Genomic DNA, 22,598 nt, shown 5'->3' on the forward strand with positions numbered 1-22,598 from the left:
TTTAGCCCGGTTTTTTTTTTTCTTTTTTGTTGTGTTTTTTTTGAAATTTTTTTTGTTTAGTTTAGTTTATATTGTTTACAATTTTTCTTATTGATTTGGGTTTTCTTTTAATTTATATAATAAATCTTTTTCTTTCCTTTCTTTTAATATTATATTCATTTACTAAGAGATCGTGGGATCTACAGATTTTTTTAATATTTTATTGTTCTTTATGATTATCCTCTCTTTGTATTACATGTATAACTATTGTTGCTATATATCAGTCTGTATTAATTTGAAAACTAATAAAAAGAAAAAAAAAGAAAATATTACATTTTGTCTCTAATGCAAAGTGCCCCACATCAAATTCCATCTCCCCTAATTTTGTTCACTTATTCAGGCTGACTATGTTTTCCCAATTGTAGATACTGTAAAGGCTTGGGGTCCAGGCAACATCCTGACCAGTACTAAGGGACTGCACTCCAGCTCTAAATGCAACTCTAGACAAGTGTTCCACTCCAGTTATAACACAGGCATTTAACCGACAATGCCAAGGCATGTCCTGTCAACGAAAAGCAGGATAAATCCAGTCTGGCTTATTACTACCCAATCACATTTACTCTCAATCAACAGCAATGTGACGGAAGATGTCATAGAAGGCTTCCAGTTATAATTTTTTTTACATATATCCTCTACTGTTGGAACAATATCATGGTCTAAGGCCCTCATCTGTAATTGTATCTGAGATCTTGCGTCACTGCTTCCTCCCCTAGTTTCTTTAACAAAATGTAATTCATCCTTAATTATGTAAATGTTAGGACTGTCAATTAAATTAATTTCAATTATTAAATGTTTAAAATATTTTTATTAAATAATTGTAATATCACACAGTTATGCAATAATGTAACAAATAATGTTTGATTTTTTTCTACATTGAATTTCAATCATTAGGCAGAATGCAAAGTGTACAATGCTCAATATTACATAATCACAAATCTTTGGACTGAAAAAGTTATGAAGTATTTTTCAGGGCTTTCAAGTGATCACTTTAAATGTACACAATTAACACAAATTAATGAGTTTTTGTTCAATGAGTTAATTGCATATCACTGCTTTTTAAAAAAAATGCCCATCCTTCCATGTGCAGATTGAATCCCCCACCTGCCTTTTTGTCTCTTGTTCTACCCATGGCAGTGTTCACAGGTAGAAACAAACTTCTCTGGACTTTCTGCGTAAGGAGCTTGCTGAGTACTGCTCCGTGAACTGCTGCACAACAACAGAAGCCTGTGTCTTCAGATTATTCATGCCCAAAGCAAAGATGCTTTCTAAAATTGTATTTTAATCCTTCTAGCACTGAATTTGGTCAATGAACTCCAGTCGCCAACCAGATACCCAGGCCCTGCCTGGATCTTGGCAGAACCAAGATATCCAATTTATCAGTGTGATTGAAATTAAAACTAAATGTACGAAATCGAAACAGGAATAGCCCATTCAGCCCCTCCTGCCTGCTCACCATTCAATAATGGTTGATCTTTTACCTCTACAGTCCTTCTCTGTTACTAACCCCATATTTCTTTTTTCCTTCATTTCCAAAAACCTGTCTGTTTGTCTCTCTTCACTCAGCCCTTGAGTGGACAGTCCCTGAGATTGACTTCTCTCTGAGTGAAGAAATTTCTCCTCACCTCAGTCCTGAAATTTCATCCCACATTTTCTGACAATGACCCCTTGTTCCATATGCAAGTCAAGGGAAGCATCATTCCTGCATCCATCGTGTCAAGCCCAGTGCGCATTTTAAATGTGATCAGCTTTCATTTTCCTAAGCTTGAAAGGGTAGAGGCCCAGTCTTCTCAAAATTCAACCCCTCCCCCCCCCAATCCCAGGAGTCAATCTTATGAACTTTGCCCTCTATCCTTCCTTAACTAGGGAGACAAGACCAATGCACAATATTCCCAGTGTGGTCTCATCGGGGACCCATATGCAAATCTTTTTGACATAGATGTTTCCACTCTGAGCTGCAGCTGACTGGTGAATGATGTTATCTGTCTATGTGATGTGTGTGAATTCGCTCTTTGGTGTTGCAATGCCTGGTACTCGGGATTCTAATACTAATCTGATCTTGCCAAATTGTGACTGATTGGGAAAAGCTGCGAGAGAAGCAGTGACTGGATGAAGACAGTTGGAGGTGAATGATGGAGATGCCTTCCAGACCCGATTTCAGGCTGATTAAAACCACACTGATTAATGCCTGTCAATGGAAAGTGAGCAAGAGACTGCAGTTGCTTCTGGAAGTTGAGAATGACAGCATTTGCTCTTGAAGACTGAACCATTTCCACGATAAACTGACTCAGGGAGAACAAAACTCCGGCTCTAGCACTTGACATTGAGCCAGTCCAATAGTAAATGAGAGGGAAGTGGTGCACTGGAACTCAAGGCAGATGTGGTAAAATGAGCACTGTCACCCTGAACATCCAAACCTGGATATCCTAGTTTCAGAGTGGGCTGGATGTAGCCACAGCAGTGCATGGTCACAGTTGAAGAAAATAATGCATTAAGTGCTGTTAATTATACAGATTAACTACAATTAATTGACAACCATAGCAAACACACTTAAAGGGTCACAATGTATGAAAATGCATTAAAAAGGCATCATTTTCTTTACTCACCTTTCTGAGTACTAGTGCCTTATATAAATTAGCCATCTTGGTAGTTTTGAAAGCTTCATGTTCCATCTCTATGGCACACAAGTGTGGGTCAGCCCTAAAATTGAGAGAGGAGATGGGGGCATAGCACACATTTAACATTTTGGTATATATTTGTGTTAATACAAATAAGAGAGAGAGAGAGACGGGCATGGTCTCATGGAGATAGGATTTAATTGCTTTGAGAGTGGAAGACAAGTTATGGTACAAACTTATGCCTCTTATAATCTTTTATATGTCTGTCAGGTCACCCCTCAGCCTCCTTCACTCAGGGAAAACAAAGTCAACCTATTCGGTCTCTCCCTATATACGCCTTTATATTTGCTTTAACTGGAAAATACCAGCATGGGTGCAAGGTTTCTACCTACTATACCTACCACTCTGTTTTTGTGACTTCCTGCTTTTTATTCTTGGTCAGTGCCTCCTCCAGCATGTGGAGACAATGTTCTCGTGCCTGATACAACAAAGATCAGCGACCGATGCCGCAAAAAAAAAAGGCAAAAAAGTTAGTGCAAAAACTTGGCATTTGGGTTCGTCAACGTCATATAATTGTTACAGCACAAAAGGCATTCATTCAGTCCATCATATCTATGCTAGCACCAGGTACAGAAATCCCATCATCCAACTCCCCTGCTTTGTTCCCACGGCCCTGGAAATTATTCTTCTCAAGTGCGTATCTAACTATACAATTCCCTTTGAAAACACTGAATGGGTCAGTTTTTACCATTCCCACAGGTAATGAGTTGCAGACCACAAATGCCCTTTGCATAAAAGGTCTTCCTTGCATCCCTCTTGTGTCTTTGTCCTCTGGTCCAGGAACCATCTGCTGGTGGTGATGGCTTTCGTCTTAAAGTCATTATGCATCTCCAACAAATCTACTATCAACCTTTACTCCAAAGGGTACAATCTCAGCTTTTTCAGTCTAAGATCTGAAACCTAAGTCTGAAATCTCTCATAGGCTTATGCACGCTACAATGAGGGATAAGCAGCAGTAGACCATTCAATTGAATCATGGCTGATCTTACATTCCTCAACTCACTTTCCTGCTTTTTACCCTGTAATCCTTGATTCCCTTTCTGATTAGAAATTTATCTCAGTCTTAAATAAACCTAAGGACTCTTCCCACACAGCTTTCTCTGGCAAGCAGTTCCAAAGACACAAAACCATCAGAGAGAAAAAAAAATCCTTCCTGGTATCTGTCTTAAATGGGTGCCCCCTTATTCTGAAACCATGCTCTCTGGATCTGGACTCTCCCACGAGAAGTTACATACTCTCAGCATTTTCCCTGTCTAGCCTCCTAGGAATCTTGTTTGCTTCAATAGGATTGCTTCTCATTCTTCTAAACTCTAATGAATGCAGTCCCAACCAGTTTAACCTTCCCTCCTATCCTGGAAATAATCTAAGCATACCTTCTCTGTACCACATCCGATATCTTTCCTTAAGTAGGGGATCCAAAATTGTTTACAGTTCTCTAGATGTGGTCTCATGGGTACCTTGTACAGTTGCAGTAAGACTCCCCCACTTTTACACTCCAACACCTGATTTCATTAGGGCCACCACACCATTAGCCTTCATATTACTTGCTGCACTTGTGTGGTAGCTTTCGGTGTTTCATCCCCAAATTTCTTTGTACTGCAGTTTTATGCAATTTTTCTCCATTGAAGCAATACTGTTCCTTTGTTCTTCCTTTCAAAATGAAAACATTTTTCCACATTACACTCGCATTTGCCAACCATTTACACATTCACTTAACTCCAGTGTTGGTCTGTTTGCACCTTCCTCACACTTGCCTTCCCATCATTTTTTTTGTGTCATCTGCAAATTTGACTTCCTTCCTCTAGGTCATCAATATATATTGTGAACAGTTGTGGTCACAGCACTGATCCATGTTGTTCCCACTGGTCACAGGTTGCCAACCTGAAATGACTCCCTCGTCCCTACTCACTGCTCCTTGCCTGTTAGCCAACCCTCTATCCATGTCAAAATATTATCTCCAATATTGTGGGTTCTCATCTGGTGACGTAACCCTTTGTGAGGCACCTTGTTGAATGCCCTCTGGAAGTCCAAATACAACACATCAGCTGGTTCCCCTCAACACACTTGGATAAGACTTCCTCAACAAATTCTTAAAAAATTTGTCAGATTCTTCATTCTGTTCTTGCCGTTGACAACTTTATAATTAAATGTGAACTATATTGTGATCGCAGCAACTCAGACCGAACCTAAGAATCTGAGAAAATCTCTTTTCAAATTATTCCCTACAGATCAACAACAGAAAGCAAAAACAAACCGCTGGGGCACAGCATCAACACATGATAAGAAATGCTGGTAGAATTCAACAGGTCAAGCAGCATCTGTGGAGACAATAAGGTTTTGACTTGAAACATCGACTTGCACCTTTTGGCTCCACAGTTGCTGCTTGACCTGCTGAGTCCTTTCAGTGTCTTGTTTTTTGTTCCAGACTCCAGCAACTGTCCTTATCAGAAATGGTTAAGCAAGAACACAATGCTTGCATCCAAACAGTCTCAATAAACAAAAGCTCTTAACACAAAAGGTCCATCCCGTACAGTACACAATGGATGTGAATAGTTGCTTTGAACAATGCATTGTTCAAATAGTACTTCAATTTTCTACTTTTATTCCTTTAGGAAACTAATTACTGCAATTCTAGTCCTTACCTTGACAGAGAGCTTAGGTATCTTTTGATTGGCTGCATCACGGAGGGGGCAGTCAGGCTCTTAACAGAAAATAAACACAGAATATCATTAACTAAGCACTTAACTGATGGAACAGTGAGCTCTCATCACCACAAGTTTATAGCAGAAGAGGGCTACATTCAGTTATGCTAAGTGAGCTATCATTTAGTCTTCGTCTCCTCTTTTTAATTTTCTTAATATTTGGGGACCCTTTTAACCATTTTTCTACTAAATTATTTTGAAAAATGTTATTGCTTTCAAGAATAGCATAGTCATGCAAATCAAACCTAGATTAAAAAAAAGATGCTAACGGATTTGATACTTCATGGACTGGAGATGATTTGAAGTTGGGTTATCAATAAATTACATACATCCTAACCTTCTAACAGACTTTGCTAATGACACAAAGATACACAGGAAAGTTGCAAAGATGAAATAAGCTAATTGATAGGTTAAATGTGTGGGCAAAAATCTGGTGAATGGAGTATAATGTGAAGTTGTTTAGTTTGACAGGAAAAATAAAATACAAGCACATATTATCTGTGGTGAGAGACTGCAGAACTGTGAGATGGAGGGATCTGGGCATCCTAATACACGATTCTCAAAAGGTAAGCAAGTACCACAAGTAATTAGGAAAGCTATCAGAATATCATTTATTGCTTAGGGAATTGAATGTAAAAGTAAGGTTATACTTCATTTATCTAGAGCATTGGTGACATCCCATCTGGAGTTGCGTATACAGTATTGATCTCTTTATTCAAGAGTGGGTGACAATATTTAGGAGTTCTGAGGTTTACCGGAGTACAATGTGGGATGAGCAGACTGTCTTATAAGGTTGGATAGGCTAGGCTTTTAGCTGCCAGAATTTAGAAAAGTGAGAGGGAACCAGATTGAAACATATAATCCTGAGGGGTCTTGACCTGGTGGATGATGTTTCCTCTTGAGACATGCTACTGTCTATAAGGATTCCAGATTCCCATATGCTTTACTATCTACTCTCTCAACATGCCTTGCCACTTTCAGGGATTTATGCACACACTGTTTCCTCGCAACCTCTATATCTGTATCACTTAGTTATTTTGTATCTCATTCTTTCCCCTGTAAACCCACGTCAGTCATTAATATATATCGAAAAGAGCATCAACCAATGACTATCATCCTCCAGTCTGAAAATATCGCCAAGACTGCAAGTACACGACTGGGGTTTAAGAAAGGGGTGTAATCTCAGGGAGATAAAAGAAACAAGTGTGAGTTAATTGAGAAGAAAAACTGCCACGTCAGAGCATGGAAGGTTGGGAAGAGTTTAAACTAGTGGTGCTGGGGGTACAAATAAGGCACACAAAGACTACGGTGCAGTTGGTTAGGGATGGAATGGTGGAGGTTAAAAGCAGGATAGATGTAAACAATTGACATCCCGTGCATAGCAACTGTTGTGGAATGAAACAAAGTAAAGCGAAGGAAAAATACAATTATACAGGTGAACTGTAAGGAGAAAGTACTGGAAATACATGAAGTTAAAAGTGAAAATGGCTCAGAGCCTGATATCGAAGAATGGTCGTGTGTGTGTGCACACTAATGACACCAAGATACACTTTCCTGTGATTTATTGATAACCCAACTTCAAATCATCTACATTCCATGAAGTATCAAATCCATCAGCAATTTTTTTTAGTCTAGGTTTGATTTGCATGACTACGCTATTCTTGAAAGCAAAAACGTTTTTCCAAATAATTTTAGTGGAAAAATGGTCAAGAGGATCCCCAACTATTTTGTGTGTGTGTGTGTGTGTGTGTGTGTGTGTGTGTGTGTGTGTGTGTGTGTGTGTGTGTGTGTGTGAGAGAGAGAGAGAGAGAGCGAGAGAGCGAGAGAGCGAGAGAGAGCGAGAGAGAGAGCGAGAGAGAGAGCGAGAGAGAGCGAGAGAGAGAGAGCGAGAACGAGAGCGAGAGCGAGAGAGAGAGAGAGATTTTGCCAGAGAAATGGAAGGCTACCAATTTAACACCACAGTTTGAAAATAAACTAAACCAGGTAATAGAGGCCTATGATTTAAAGGGTTCAAAATTCCATAATCATGAACAAAATTAATGTTCACAACCAAAAACAGAAAGCATTGGAGATACTCAACAGATCAGGCAGGAAATGTAGAGAGAGAGAGAGAAAGAGGTTGTCATTTCAGTTCATTGACTTTTCATCAGTCTGGAACATTAACTTTCTCTCTCCACTGATGCCACCTGACCAGCTGAGTACCCATAGCCTTTCAGTTTTACTTCTGATTTTCAGCATCTGTATTTTGTGCTTCTCGATTAATATTCAAAAATTTTATGGTTAATCCATTCTGAAGGAATCAGTCCGAATATTCAATAGGAAAGTTGTCTCACAAATTTGAGTGCTTTTCAGAAAGATTTGCATTTATATTGTGCCTTTCATGAGCTTACAACATAATAAAGTATTTTAGAGTCAATGAAATCCTTCCCCGGTGGCCCCATTCTTTTCCTCATCGCCCCATGCTCTCCCTATCCATCATTCAGCAAGATTGCAATCTGGGTTTTTTCATATAAGTTCTGTAATAATTCTTAAACAAGGCGGGAAGAGCGTAAGGTTATGGGGGAAGGGAACGGGGCCTTGTGTGGGGGGGGGGTGGTGCTGGGTGGATTTCATTGACTCTAAAATACTTTATTACAGTATGTCATAAGCTCATGAAAGGCACAATATAAATGCAAATCTTTCCTCTAAAACATTCACTACATAGAAATTTGAGATACAGAATTAAGTTTGTTTTTGTAGAATTTATGTGAAAAAAGCAAATAAACAACATTTTCTTTTCAACTTTCTTGATGCACGCGCGTTACAGAAAATCATGATATGGACTGTTTTCTAGGAACGTAGGGGTTGTCTGAATCCAAAAATTTGCCACCTTTTTTCAAATGTTTGTTACTGTATTTTATACCTCACTATTCTCAGCCTTACCCATTATAACAGTACGGGAGGCCACAGACAGAAAAGTCAGAGTGTAGTGGGAGTGAGAATTAAGGGGCCAATATGACAGATGAATAGCTTACAGCAGAAATGGCCAGTTCTGATAGAAACAGAGTAAGTGAGTTGCCTGAAGTTGGAGAATTCGATAAAGGCTGCCACATGCCTAGGTGGAAGATGAGATGCTGCTCCTCAACCTTATGTTGGGCCTCACTATAACAGTGCAAGAGGAATCAGACAGATGGGTCAGAGAGGGAGTGGGATGGAGAATTAAACTTCAATTTCATAGTTTTTGTTCATTTTCCCTCTCTCTAATACCCCCATTAACCTCTGCAACTTATTCCCACAGTGACCCTGGCCTCACTGTCAGAGATATTCCATTGCCTTATCCGTCCTTTCTCCTCTCAGAAACTTAAAAACTAACATTTTCTCTTTTTTCCCATTCTAACAAAGGGACTTCATCTTGTAATTGTTTCTCTTTCCGCAGATGCTGCCTGACCTGCTGAGTGTTTCTAGCATTTCCTATTTTTATTTCAGAATTCCAGCATCTGCAGTTTTTTTGTTTTGCACGTTCTTTAAGATTGATCTTATCCTCAACTATTTTTGTTAATCATGTTTGGTGGATCCTGCCCTTGGAATCTTTCTCCCTCATTGGAATACTTTCATTTTGTTTACTCAGAATGATTCCCGTTAACGTCTGCCATTACATCCTGAGTGATTGATCCCTATCCTAATTTGCCAGTTCACTTTAGCTAGCTCTGCTTTCATGTTCTTATAGCTGCCTTTAAGTTTAAAATACTAGCCTTGGATCCATTTGTCTCTCCCTCAAACTGGATATAAGTTCAATCATATTATAACCAATGCTACCTAAGGACACCATCACTAGGAGGTTATTAATTAACATCTCTTGGCACAATATCATGTCTAGTATGACCTACTCTCTGGTTGACTTCAGAATGTGCTGTTCTAAAAAAATATTCTGGAAACACCCAATGAATCTTCACCTAGCCAGCCTTTATCCATTTGACTGTTTCAGTCTATATGCAAATTAAAATCCCCATTGTTGCTGTATCTTTCTGACATGGTCCCATTATTTCTTCCTGTATACTCTCTTGGTGGGGTTACAGTTAGGGGGGCCTGTATGCCGCTTGCACAAGTGACTTTTGTTTCAGGAACAGTTATAGATCAGGAATTCACCACCTGTAGAAACAACAAAATTTGTAAAACTATGAGAAGAGTGAGAATATGGGATTGACAGAATACTGCACTAGGAGTTGTCACGGGCTTGATAGGCCAAATGGCCTCCTGTGCCATAAAAATTATTTGAGAAATTTACTCAAAAGATACCAGGAATACAATTCGGTTGAGGAATGAGCAAGGCTGAACTATTTTTCTCAGAGCATACTTTAGTGGATAGATGTTGTTCTCTGAAGTGGATTGTCTATAGGATAATGAAAGTAGCTGAAAAAAATTGCCACAACGACAATGATTAACAAGATCGTTCTTACCAGAAGGCAGCATAAGAATTGGTAATTGGTTTATTATTGTCACATGTACTGAAATACTTTGTTTGCATGCCATCATACGGATCATTTCAAAACATCAGGACATCGAGGTAGTACAAAGGGTAAGCAATAACAGAATGCAGAATATACTGTTACAGTTACAGAGAAAGTGCAGTGCAGGCAGACAATAAGGTGCAAGGGCCATGACAAAGTAGATTGAAAGGTTATGAGTTCATCTTTATTACAAGAGGTCCATTCAAGAGCCTTAAAACAGCGGGATAGAAGCTGTCCTTGAGTCTGGTGTGTATTTTCAAGCTTTTGTATCTTCTGTTTGATGCAAGGGGGGAGAAGGGGGAATGCCCTGGGTAGGTGGGGTCTTTGATTATGTTGGCTACTTTTCTGAGGCAGCTGGAAGTGTAGACAGAATCCATGGAGGGGAGGCTGGTTTTCGTGATGGACTAAGCTGTGTTCACAACTTTCTTCATTTTCTTATGGTCCTGGGCAGAGCAGTTGCCATACAAAGCTGTAATGCATTCAGATAGGATGCTTTCTGTGACGCATCGATAAAAATTGGTGAGGGTCAACGGGGACATGCTGAATTTCTGTAGACTTCTGAGGAAGTAGAGGCACTGGTGCACTTTCTTGGCCATAGCGTCTATGTGGTTGGACCAGGACAGGCTATTGGTGACGTTTACACTTAGGAACTTGAACCTCTCAACCATCTCCACCTCAGCATTATTGTTACATACAGGGACGTGTACTCCACTCGAACAGTCGTCCAAATGGTTTCCTTTCATGTTGTTTGATTTTTTAATATATATTATATTGTACAAAATGGCATCAAGAAAGTTTGATATTGACCTTGGGACTAAAAGTAAATTTTCCATTGTACAACAATGAAACCTGACAATGTGGGTGGCTGAGGCAAACAGTATAGATCATTTAAAATGGAAGCTACATAAGTATGTGAGGGTTAGGTAAAGTGTGCTGGGAGAAGACTCAGGAGATGCACACAACTAACAAGGATTAGATGGATCAAAAGACTTATTTACATTTTGTTGAGAAGAACAGAACTCATTTCAGAGGATATTTCCATTCAGGAATTCTTCTCTGTTGTCACCTTGCATTAGAAACTGCAACCCTTGTACTGGCTTCACAACACTGAAGGTAGGGCCATCTCAAAAAAAAAGTGAGCACAGCTCCAGAATCTCTTTTAAACTGAAAGCATTTGAAACCCAGTAATGTAATTTGCATCCAAAAGTTAAAAGTAACCTTCACAAACTTACCTGGTGGTACAAAGATATCCTTTACAGGCTCTCCATTCTGTGGGATAGAGAGGTAGATTAGAACTTAGCGTAGGAAGCACAAAAACAAAAGAATGATGGCATCACTGTCCACTCATCATCTCTCCTTTCCAATTCGCTACTGTCAATCTGCTCCCTTCAGCCAAGTGACCGATATGCGTTAGTGATGGAGACATTCACTGAGCGGACTGTGTTTCTCAGTCACACAGCCAAGACAAAAACAGTCACTGTTTGCTCAGAGTAGAACAGAAGAGTTTACTGCTCACTCAGTGCCATGTAACACCAAATGAATGCTTAGACACTAAGGCACATGAAATCACAGTGCTCAGTTGGTTATATAACTCCTACATCAATCTTACCTTCCGCAGCTTCATCTGCTTCTGAAAAAACACATTCCATTCCTTCTTTCTGCGCTCACTTTCTCCATCGGATTCACTGTCACCATCCTCATTACCATATCTGAAAGAGACAGATTGAGCTGGGCAAATATCAATAGTCAGTTTCCAATCATTTTTATTGTCAGGCTATTTCACACCATTCACAGCCCTCTGTACATTTATGCAACGCGTTCTATTAAAACCGGTGAATAAAGTGTACACATTTACTTGATACTGTCGAGCTCATCTCTTCTGCCTTTCAAAACTCAAGCTCGACTTCTCTAATTTATTTTGATTCCCCTTTCATGGTTTTCATACTGATTAGTAAAGTTGTTGGTCCCAAGGATTTTCCAAAGAGAAGCGTACACTTCATACTGAGACACATGCACAGATGGATGTTAGGGTGGTCAGACACAGTTTATGTCAGTAATCTGGCACTTGTCGTTTGTCGTTCACGTAAACGACTTGGATGAGAATGGACAAGGCATGGTTAGTAAGTTCACAGATGACATTAAAATAGGTGGTGTCAAAAACAGTGAAGAAGGTTATCAGAAATTACAAGGGGATCTTGATCAGTTTGGTGGGTGAGCTGAGGAATGGCAAATGGCTTTCAATCCAGATACCAGGGTAGGACTTCCACAGCGAACGGTAGGACCCTGGGGAGTGATATAGAACAGATGAACCTAGGAGCAAAAGTACATAATTCCCTGAAAGTGGCATCATGGGTAGACAGGGTGGTGAAGGTGGCATCTGGCATGCTGGCCATTGAGTATAGGAGTAGGGACATTATGTTGCAGTTATACAACTCGGTGGTGAGGCCACAGCTGGATATAGTGTACAGTTTTTGTTACCCTGTTCTAGGAAAGATGTCATTAAACTGGAAAGTGCAAAGAAGACTTACAAGAATGTTGCCAGGGCTTGAGGGCCTGAGTTATAGGGAGAGGTTGGGCAGTTCATTGGAGTGTAGGAGGGTGAGGGGTGACCTTATGGAGGTGTATAAAATTATGAGGGGCATAGATAGGGTGAATGCACAGTCTTTTTCCCAGGGAAACGGAACCAAAAACTAGAGGGCGTAGGCTTAAAGTGAGAAAGGAAAGATTTGAAAGGGACCTGAGGGGCAACTTCTTCACACAGAGGGTGGTGCATATGCGGAATGAGCTGCCAGAGGAAGTGGTTGAGCCAGGTACAATAACAACATTTAAAAGACAATTGGACAGGTAACATGAATAGGCAATGTTTGGAGGCATATATGCAGGCAAATGGGACTAGTTGAGATGGGCACCTTGGTCAGCATGGACGAATTGGGCTGTTTCTGTATGTATTATTCTAATCTGTATCTTTGAGTAACAATTTCAGTATCACTTTGTGCCATCACTTCTAAAATGAGTAATGCAATGCTTCTACTATTCAACTGAATAAGACAAATACTGGACATCAGATCCCCACATTTTTTCCTCATTAACCCAATTTTTTTTTATATCAGAATACTTCACTGGTAGTGCTGCTGATGAAAGGCAGTCTCCAGCAGCACACTAACCTGGCTCCACACTTTCATACTCGAAAAGCAAAAAAAAAGCTGCAGGTGTCGGAAGTCTGAAATGAAAACAGAAAATGCTGGAAGTGGCAGTCAGGCAATATCTGTGGAGACAGCAAGAATTGCCGCGTTTCAGATCAATGAAACAATCAGTACTGAGAAAAGTTGGACATCAAACATGTTTTAAGTTGCAGAGGAAGGGGAAGGGTGGAGAGAACAAAGGGACTGTGTGTGATCGGGTGAAGACCACGAGAGGCTGTATGACACAAATGGTGGAAATGATCAGCAGGTCAGGTAGCATCCGTGGAGGAAAAAAAACCAGAATCAACATTAAAGTGAAACAAGTGGTGATGATGTCAGCTGAGAGAGGCGATGAAGGTTTGTCAATGGCAGCTGATCTGTCTTCAAAGATCAATCGACGTCGATGAATGAAAACAGGTGGATAAAAGAACAAAAGCTGGAACTACGGGGTGCAAAATACAGCAGATGCTGTTGGTCCGAGATAAAACAGAAGGCTGGAAATAATCAACAGGTCAGGCAGCATCATTGAAGCTTCTGGCCAAAGCTGATGAAAGATTGTCAGCCTGTACTATTGATTATTTTCCTTTCTCCATGGAAGCTATCTGACCTGCTGAGTTCAGTGTTCTCTGCTGGTACCACTACTGGTGTCAGTCAGTCTCTCTTGGTCATCAGCCGATCACAGACATTCCCTTTGCTTGTTCCATCCTTTCCCTTTCTCTGCAATATAAAAATGTTTGATTTCTAACTTTTGTTACTTCTGATAAAGGGTCATCAACCCGAGACATTAACTCTGTCTCTTTCCCTTCACAGATACTGCATGAACTACTGAGCATTTCCAGCATTTCCGGTTTCCATTCCATACCTTGGTACTTACCAAATAATCAATACTTACCATGACCCCAGAACTTCTAGCATCAGAACCATTTCTCACAAGCCTGAGCATAACCAGTTGCAGCATTGTTTATGCTAAGCATTCTTATTGTATTATTAAATGGGGCGTGAGTAGGTAAATAAATGAAAGCTTTCTTAATATAAGCTTGGCAACATCGCAAATTCTAACCAGTCTTATTTCGTACAACATTGATTTGTCAACAACACTGCCAGTACATCATTTGCAGATGTTTCCAGTAAATCCTCCAACAGTTAACCTACCTTTCGAAGCCATAGCCCTTCTTTCCCCCTTCGTACAGGTCACTGATGTATCCGAATGGCCCTGCAACTGATGGCTTTGTAGCAGATGCTTGGGCCTTGCTGATGTCAAGCCTCTGAAGGGAATCCAGCTGTTTCATCACAATGTCCGGATTTTTACAGTGATCACATGCCCGATTACAGACCGGTATTTCATCTCCAAAATATCTGGCAATGGTCGCATGCCGACACCTTACACAAAATGTCAGAGTCAGACATCAAAATCAGGACTGACCTCTGTCAAAAACCACCCTGATGAACATCCATCTGACAAACATTTACCCCAACCAACATGGAGCACATGCTTATGTAGTCTTTTAAAAACATATTGATTAAAAATACAAAATCCCTCTGGTTTATCTCAGGTGCATAAGGCTACCCTGACTCTGATTTTCTCCAGTCTTGTATAAATTTGCCATTTGTCAAGTCTCTACAAAAGCACAATTCAGACTGTTAATGCAAATGAGTAGCTGGCATCTGGATTTTACTGGTTTAACCAACCCATTGAGAGTCAGTCACTCAACAAGGTATCATACATACATATCAGTTATCTACAATTAAAACTGCATGGCCTTCATGGCAGGATTTCATTGTAAAATTTCCATGTATAAAACATTTATACCATGGACTCTATCCCAATCTCTGTTACATTTTTCTTTACATTCCCAAACTCAAGTAAGCAATGTTCCAGAATATTTGTCTAATTCTTAACCTGCATTATACATCTGTCCTCCCAGGTGTGATATTCCTGTGGGAAAAAATTCTGACTCTCATTCACACTGTCAACCAGTCATCCAGCTTTTCAGCGAGGCCTATTATCACAATGCTAGCTATTTTATAATAAATTGTTTTCCATGTAATTATCTGCTTTTGGGTTTATAGAAAGGGATATACCAGGCTTAAGCATGGATGCAGATGACCACACAAACATACCACATCTAGGTGCAGCAGAGGCACATTACCATTCAGACATAGCAGGCTTTTTTCACAGATTCAGTACCTTACCACAATTAAATATCAAGTTTATAAGCAGAGACAGGGAATTGTCCCCTGGTTATATCAGGCTTACACACATGGCTGTGGAACTGAGTCTGAGTGAGCACATGTTTAGCGAGGAAGGTCACATGGCTGTGGGTCCTGACCCAAAATGTTGACCACCTGCTTTTCTCCATGGATGCTACCTGGCCTGCTGAGTTCCTCCAGCATCATAGTGTTTAATAAATATCATAACCAATGTTTAATAAAGTTGTACCATAAACTCCCTGCTCTTATATTCAATTCCCTGGCTAATGAAGGCAAGCATTCCACAGTAGAGAACATAAGAGCAACAGCATTTATCACTTCAATAACATATATCCCTTAAATCTATAATATATTATTCTGATGTATCATTTACCTATACCACTTGTTGGTATAACACATCTCACTTTAATACACCTTTCCTTGGAATTCATGCTTTATATTGTCATCTTGCACTCTCACTATCACTCTCTTTAGGACCTTCCACACCCCTCACTGAGGCATCATGTCCAGACCTCTCTCTGTAACAGTGACACACAGCATGTTGTTCACTTTTCAATTAATTCATCAACTTGCCCTCCTTCCCTCACAAGTTCTCCTCTCCCGAATGTGATTGGTGCTTAAGGGAGTTTGGGAACTTTCCTGCTGCACAAAAAAAAATGGGCAGTAATCATTGATCTGTGATTGGGCTCCTGTGAGGAGCCAGCAGCAAGGTGAGGAACAACTTATTCATTCACGGGTGTGGACAACATGGCCAAGGTCAGCTCTTATTGCCATCCCTACTTTGCCCCCTTACTGACAGGTTTGCTTAAAAGTCAATTGTAAGGCTCCAGTATTCGCTGCATAGCAGAGGCAAGTTGCTGGACTGAGTGATAGAACTAACACTGGATCCACATCATGACAGAAAAGGCTCAGAGCTAAATGCCCTATTCCAGTTCTCATGCCCCTGATTACACGGCTCCAGGTATGGTAACTCGAGTATAGTACTGTGAAGGCAGGTTCAGATCCACTGAACTGGCAGTGTTGTGCTGGCAGTATGGAGCTAATCATAGAACAGCAAACATTCTCTTGGTGTTGAAAATATTTATAAAAGCCATTAATTACTCTCCTGTTTCATTTCCTGAAAGCAGCAGAAAAACAGTTACTCAGGTTGGTCTGTACAGTGTGACTATGTTGCTGTTATGCTTGCTGCAGTGAAATTCCCATCAATAGCTGGAAAATTATTACCGGTTGAACCATTGCATTCCTTCAGCCCTTGCTTGTGAGAGCTGCCTTTGTCCTTCACTTGGGGGCTGAGCTATAGCAAACACAGCTCCTATATTCTCCAACCAGAGCCCAACAGCACCTCAAAGAGCTCAGTCACACAACACTTCCTTAGTGTGAACATCAGCTGCCGTTAATAGTGCAGGCATCATGTGCAAGCCAGATACCAGAGAATATGGAAGTTACAATGCAACAAGTCTGTAAGCAGAAGGTAAGGACACTATTTAAAAAAAAACTCAAGTACGCTTTAAAAACTCGGCGTTATGGTAGAGAATAAGGTAATCGTTCTATTTCTAAAATAAAACTAAGATAATAAAGATACGTAGCAACAAATCCAATATATGAAGACGTTAGGAATGTAAACTGAAAATTCAGCTTAACAGAGTTTTCACTAGATTGCCACCCCCGCCCCCCCCCCCCCTCCCCAGTCACCAGAAAAGTGAAGGTGACCGGTCTAATATACCTGAACACTGACAATAGAAGAGGATTGTATGCCTGTATATAAAGCTCCGAGCCAGTTCTTTATTGGGATCTCCAGAATCATCAGTTTATATTCGTTGATTGAGCTGAGCATTCCTTATCTGCAATACGCTAATCGAACAAGAGTGCAACTGCCTATTAGGTGGCCAATCCTGTCCTCCTGCACACAGCATCAGAAACATCTGAAAGGACTAATCACTTCTCCAAAGCTACAAAGTAACCCTTCAAAGACTGTACTTTTCCAGCGTTTTCTTCTGGAAGCCTCTGACCCGAAATCTGCCCAGCAGATTTCTATAGTTCTGTTCCGAGGCTTGGTGCCGATTAGCATCTGCGTTGGCAACTGTTCAGGACAGTCAGCGCTCAGAATGGAGACAGGGATCAGATTACAGTGGCTGAGAGGCTGCAATCATCTCCAACCATTCAGTACTTCTGAAGCCAGAGACACTTCACACAAACAGAACTCACGGAGCAATATTTTATTTATAAGGCACCTTTTCTGATCTTAGGATCTCATCGTGCTCACAACTAATGTTTCAAAGTACACTCATTGCTGTAACGTAGGGAGCAGAGCAGCCAACAGATAGAACAATAAAGCAATGGCCAGAGAAGAGAGTGACGACTTGAGGACTACTGCTTGTCAGGGCACCGGAAACAACTTGTTTGAATAGTGCCTGGAGGTGCCAGTTCAGAAAAAAACTCATTGGAACCTGCCTCAGAGTTGCACTGCATCAACCTGCATTTTGTACTCAAGTCTCTGAAGCAACCACAGCTAACATCTCATTCAAAGTAAATATACATCAGGAGAAAGAGCAAATGCTAGGAAACACACAGCAGTTCAGAAAACTCTCAGTGGAGTGTGTGCCTATTATCAGATTCTGTTCAGCTTGCATTCCAAAGAGGGGACATTCTTTCTTTAGGGAAACAAGGAATCCAGAATTTTCAACTGTCGTACATTCTTCAGAGTCTTTCCCTGCCAACCAACTTCTTGTGTTTTACAGATAATTATCCAGTGGCTCATTCAACACTTTCAAATGCCATAGAATTCCCCTCTGATTCCTTCTGATAGACAAAATGCCTTTCCAAGCGCTTCTACAACAGCTGGAGGCTTTCATCTACAAAGTGACTGGCAGACTTCAAGAATCCGATACTCTCAGATTCATTGCCTTTGTGGTCATAATGGCATTCATCGGTAAGTAACAATTAAAATTATGTGGAAATTACTAGACCCTATTCAAAAAAGAAAAGGGAGAATCAGGAAATGCTCAGAGTCACAGAAACAGGCTCTTTAGTCCGTGCCGAACATCTACCAGCCATTTATACCAATTTTTATTCTCCCCACATTCCCATCAACTCCTCTCTGATTCTATCACTCACCTACACACTAGGGGCAATTTACAGCAGCCAATTAACTTAGCACATCTTTGGGATGTGGGAGAAAATTAGAGCACCCAGGGAGATACCCACATGATCACAGGGAAAACGTGCAAACTCCACATGGAGAGCACGCGGGGTCAGGATTGAACCTGGGTCCCTGGTGCTGTGAAGCAGCAGCTCTGCTTATTGTGCCTCAGCCAAATTGTGAGCAAACTATAACGAACAAGATTTGAGTGGTTAACTTAACTAAAGTTGAGGAAACCACAGAACATATAGATAAAAGGAAAATATCTGGGATTTCTCTCACCCCAACACTAGCGTCTCTAAAGCTCACCTCGGATCTTTGAATATCCTCTACGTGCCATAACGTCAGGGTTCAGACGTATGCCATGGACACAGTGCTCTCCATTTTGCCACTTCATAGGACCTCTTTCCTCACCCAATGCCACATTACTTGTCCAATACGCACTCATGACTTCATACGGCTGATCTTCACCGTACCCTTCCAATCAACTCCAACCCCCTCCCAGCTCATCATCTCAGGTTGAACCAGACTTGCTCTCTACCTCTACCTGCTCTGTTCAACCCCAGTTGAGTGTCTGGCTACATATCCCTCTTCATCTCTGTAATATTATTCCCTTCATTTTCGCAAACTCCAAAGCTTCCTGTAATCTATCCTCCACCCATCTTTATTTACCTATTATAGCATTTGATCCATCAAAGCCCCAACTTATATTTAAAGCACTCCATGACCTCATCTTCCCCATCCTTTTCCAAGCCAACTCGAGTTTCTTATACAGTCCTCCTAACTCTTACTGAAAATTTGTTAGGTAGATCAGTTGTATCTTCAGTAGATTCTCTATCTTTAGAAGAACAGCACCTCATACTTAATATGGGTAACGTACAACCCAACGGTATGAACATGCCCATACCCCATGTTCGTCTTCCACTCCTACCAGTCCACCCCACCCAGAGTCTCTATCCCTTTGTTCACCTTTTCTTTCCATCCACCCCCTCCCCTCCCACCCCCCCCCACTGTTACCTAGATCCATTACCCTCCTCCCCCTCAGTACCAGCTGTCCATCACCCACATATCTGTCCACCTGAGTTTCTTCTCCCTTGGCCTACTGTTCCTATCCCCTCCCACACCTGGTTTCATCTGCTCATCATCCCCCACTTTCCTTCCAGCCTCTGTCTCTGCCTTCCTCTCCGCTATCCCCACCCAGCTCCATCTGCCTAACCCCCTTCATTTTTCCTTGTCTGTTTCCACCTATCACCCACCAGCCTCTGTTGATAAACTCCCCCCATTTCACCCTGGCCCACCTGCTTCCATCTGCCCATCATCCCCCACCTCACCTGGTTCCACCTATCACCTGCCAGCCCATCTCACCCTTCCTCTCACCTCTTTATACTGGCTATCTTTCCTTTACACTCTCCTAACGCATGGACTCAACCTGAAACGGCAACCGTCCCCTTGCCTCCACAGATGCTGCCTGATCGCTGAGTTGCCCCAGCAGTTTTTTTTTCTGTCTTTAGTAAATGGGTTCCAATCCCTCTCCAAATCTCATCATTTCCCTGTTTGAAATCACCTCTGACCAAGATTCCTATCATGCTTCCAAAGGAATATGTTTTAGTGGCTGTTTTGTTTGCCCCATACCTCTTGTGGAATCTTTGGGATATTCCTGTGTGTTCCACAAATATTAGTTTCTGTTATCTGTGAAGCAGAGACAGAGGCAGCTCAGTACAGAGGGCTCATACTCACCAGAAACTGCACTGAGATCCCCAAGGTCACACTTTAGAGTCTTACTGTCAGAGACAAAGCTAACCTTTGGGATGGATTCAAATCCAGAATCCATCTGTTAAAGGACAGTGTACAATTCGCTGCAGTATCAAATACCACTTCACAAAGGGTCTTCACCCCTCATTCATGCAGACCTGGATTTGAGCTCTTATGACTGGAAAATAGGGTTTTTTGATCTGTTACTGACCATTATAAAGGTCAGAATATCCAGGAGACACAAGACACTGCAGATACCAGAATCTGGAGCAAAAAAAACAAATTGCTGGAGGAACTCAGTGGGTCAGGCAGAACCTGTAGCTGGAAATGGACAGTCTATGTTTTGGGTCGAGACTCTTCACCTGGAGTCTGGCCCATTGAGTTCCTCCAGCAGTTGGTTTTTTGCTTCAAATATTTCCAGAGCAGCTTTAGAGCCCACAAGCAGGCTGGAATATTTCATTGCACTGGGAATAGAGCCAGCCAAATATCAGCAGGTGACAGAAATCCAATTTAGAAAAAAATCCCTGCAATTATAGAGTACAGTACTATTTATAGACCAATGGAGTCCTGTAACACACTCCACTATCAGTGACATTTGGTCAGGTGCAATGGTTCAATCCTGACCTTGGGTACTGTGTGAGGTTTGCACGTTAACCCTGTGACTGCAAGGGTTCCCTCTGGGTGCTCTGGTTTCATAAAGATGTACAGGTTGGTAAGTTAATTGGCTGCTGTAAATCGCTCGTAATGTGCAGGTGAATGGTAGAACCTGGGGGGAGTTGATAGAACGTAGGGAGAATGGGATTAATGTAGGATAGTGTAAACGGGTGGCTGATGGTCCGTGCAGACTCGATGGGCCAAAGGGCCTGGGGTTCTGTGCTGTGTGACTCTATATAGCTCCTTTCACTACTTCAGGATGTCACAAAGCATTCTACACCTTGTGAAATTGTTCCTTGTGAAATGGGCCAAGTTAGGAACTGCGGGTGCTGCAATACATTAGAAATGCTTCTCCAGCCCAGGATAAAATGAGCAGCAAAGACAAAGGGAAATCTAAAGATCACATGATGGATAGAATGAGATAGTGCATGGAAGCATGCAAGAGGGTGAGGCACACAAGTTGATGTGGGGTGTGCAAGCTCCTTGCTCAGTGTATAGGCAGAGACCCCATGTTCTCTAACCTTCACTGAATACATTACTCAGGCCACAGTCGTCTGGATTTGAGATACTGATGATGCACAAAATGGTGCTGAATCCTTTACAGTGAAGGATCAAACACCAACCATTCAAGATAATCCATTCAAAGAACAATGTCCACCTTTACCCAGAATAAACAGATGATACTCTGGACCAGCACAAACAGAAAATCTGCCACAATAGGGAGGCAGGTCTGTTGACCAAATGAAACAAATACTGACCATTGGACATTCCCATCACTTTCCCATAGACACCTGCTAAATCAGGCCTTATGCTATCTTATATTCAGAGATGATTGTAATTCATATTTTTAATTTTCATGCCACACCAAGTATACAGTAGACTGATCTAACAATAAGAGAACTGTTTTGTTCTCCTATTCTGCACTAGAGTATCACAGCTCAAAGCTGTGCTGGGTAGAGTGTGAATCTACTAAGAGGTGAGAATGTGGAACACTCTACCACATGAAGTAATTCAATCTCCTGGCACAGACACACCTACTTTTATAGCTTCCCATTAAAACACAGAAAGTAATAAAAGGATATGCTGAGAACCTGAGATAAAGTAAGCTAGGAAGAAGTTTGCATGCACTATGAACTCCAAAATAGATCTATTGGTCACAATGACCAAATTGTGTGCCGTGAACTGTGAGCTGTAAAGCTGGCAGCAGTAATTGCACTTACGCCATTCTGTGTTTCCAGGTACTTTCCTTTTGCTGGTTCTCATTCCTGCTATTTACTGCTGCTATACTTGCACACGTACCAGAAAAACCAGCAGGGTGGAGCCCACGTTCCATTAATAAACCCAACGGGGATTACACCGTGACACAAGCAAAGGACAACCTGATACAGTGGTGCGCTTTGGAAAATGAACTCCATCATTTCGTGGAAGCAGTAAGGTCGAATCACAGCCTGCCTGGGATAAACCACCTGCTTGAACAACCACATCCAATACAGATCACCCCAATGCACAGTTTTGTTGGTTGGATATGAAACAAAATCTCTTATACTCACAGAGTGACCCAATATAAACAGTTGTGATGATCCAGCATTTATTCAACATTCTAAACTCATCTCAGCTATTAAAATACATAAAGCTAGATAGAAAACTGTTTGACTTGTTCTCCCTTATTCAAATACTTCACTGTACACCACAAGCCAAACCAACGCATCAGATGGTAGCCAAAACCAAATACAGTGACATGAACAGCAATAGCAAAT

General features: G+C 41.2%; 1 protein-coding gene and 1 long non-coding RNA gene across 7 annotated transcripts in view; one reads left to right on the top strand and one right to left on the bottom strand.

Annotated features, from left to right (window-relative positions):
- recql5 (RecQ helicase-like 5) overlaps positions 1 to 22,598 on the bottom strand; it is an 88,596-nt gene that overhangs the window by 11,613 nt on the left and 54,385 nt on the right. For 2 of the 6 annotated variants that reach the window (XM_052032729.1, XM_052032730.1), the window contains exons 8-13: positions 14,238 to 14,465; positions 11,513 to 11,612; positions 11,136 to 11,172; positions 5,357 to 5,415; positions 3,056 to 3,132; positions 2,643 to 2,736 (exon numbers count right to left, since the gene is read on the bottom strand). In XM_052032729.1, coding sequence (XP_051888689.1) covers positions 2,643 to 2,736; positions 3,056 to 3,132; positions 5,357 to 5,415; positions 11,136 to 11,172; positions 11,513 to 11,612; positions 14,238 to 14,465 — 595 coding nt within the window. Of the gene's footprint in view, positions 1 to 2,642; positions 2,737 to 3,055; positions 3,133 to 5,356; positions 5,416 to 11,135; positions 11,173 to 11,512; positions 11,632 to 14,237; positions 14,466 to 22,598 lie in introns of those variants that run through there. The other 4 variants (XM_052032732.1, XM_052032731.1, XM_052032733.1 and 1 more) reach the window with 4 other exon arrangements.
- On the top strand, positions 16,658 to 22,419 carry LOC127579798 (uncharacterized). The gene is made up of 3 exons (XR_007957727.1): positions 16,658 to 16,767; positions 18,035 to 18,225; positions 22,080 to 22,419. It is a non-coding gene; the product is annotated as an uncharacterized LOC127579798 (long non-coding RNA).

Source organism: Pristis pectinata, chromosome 18, assembly GCF_009764475.1.
Source record: "Pristis pectinata isolate sPriPec2 chromosome 18, sPriPec2.1.pri, whole genome shotgun sequence".
Lineage (NCBI taxonomy): Eukaryota > Metazoa > Chordata > Chondrichthyes > Rhinopristiformes > Pristidae > Pristis > Pristis pectinata.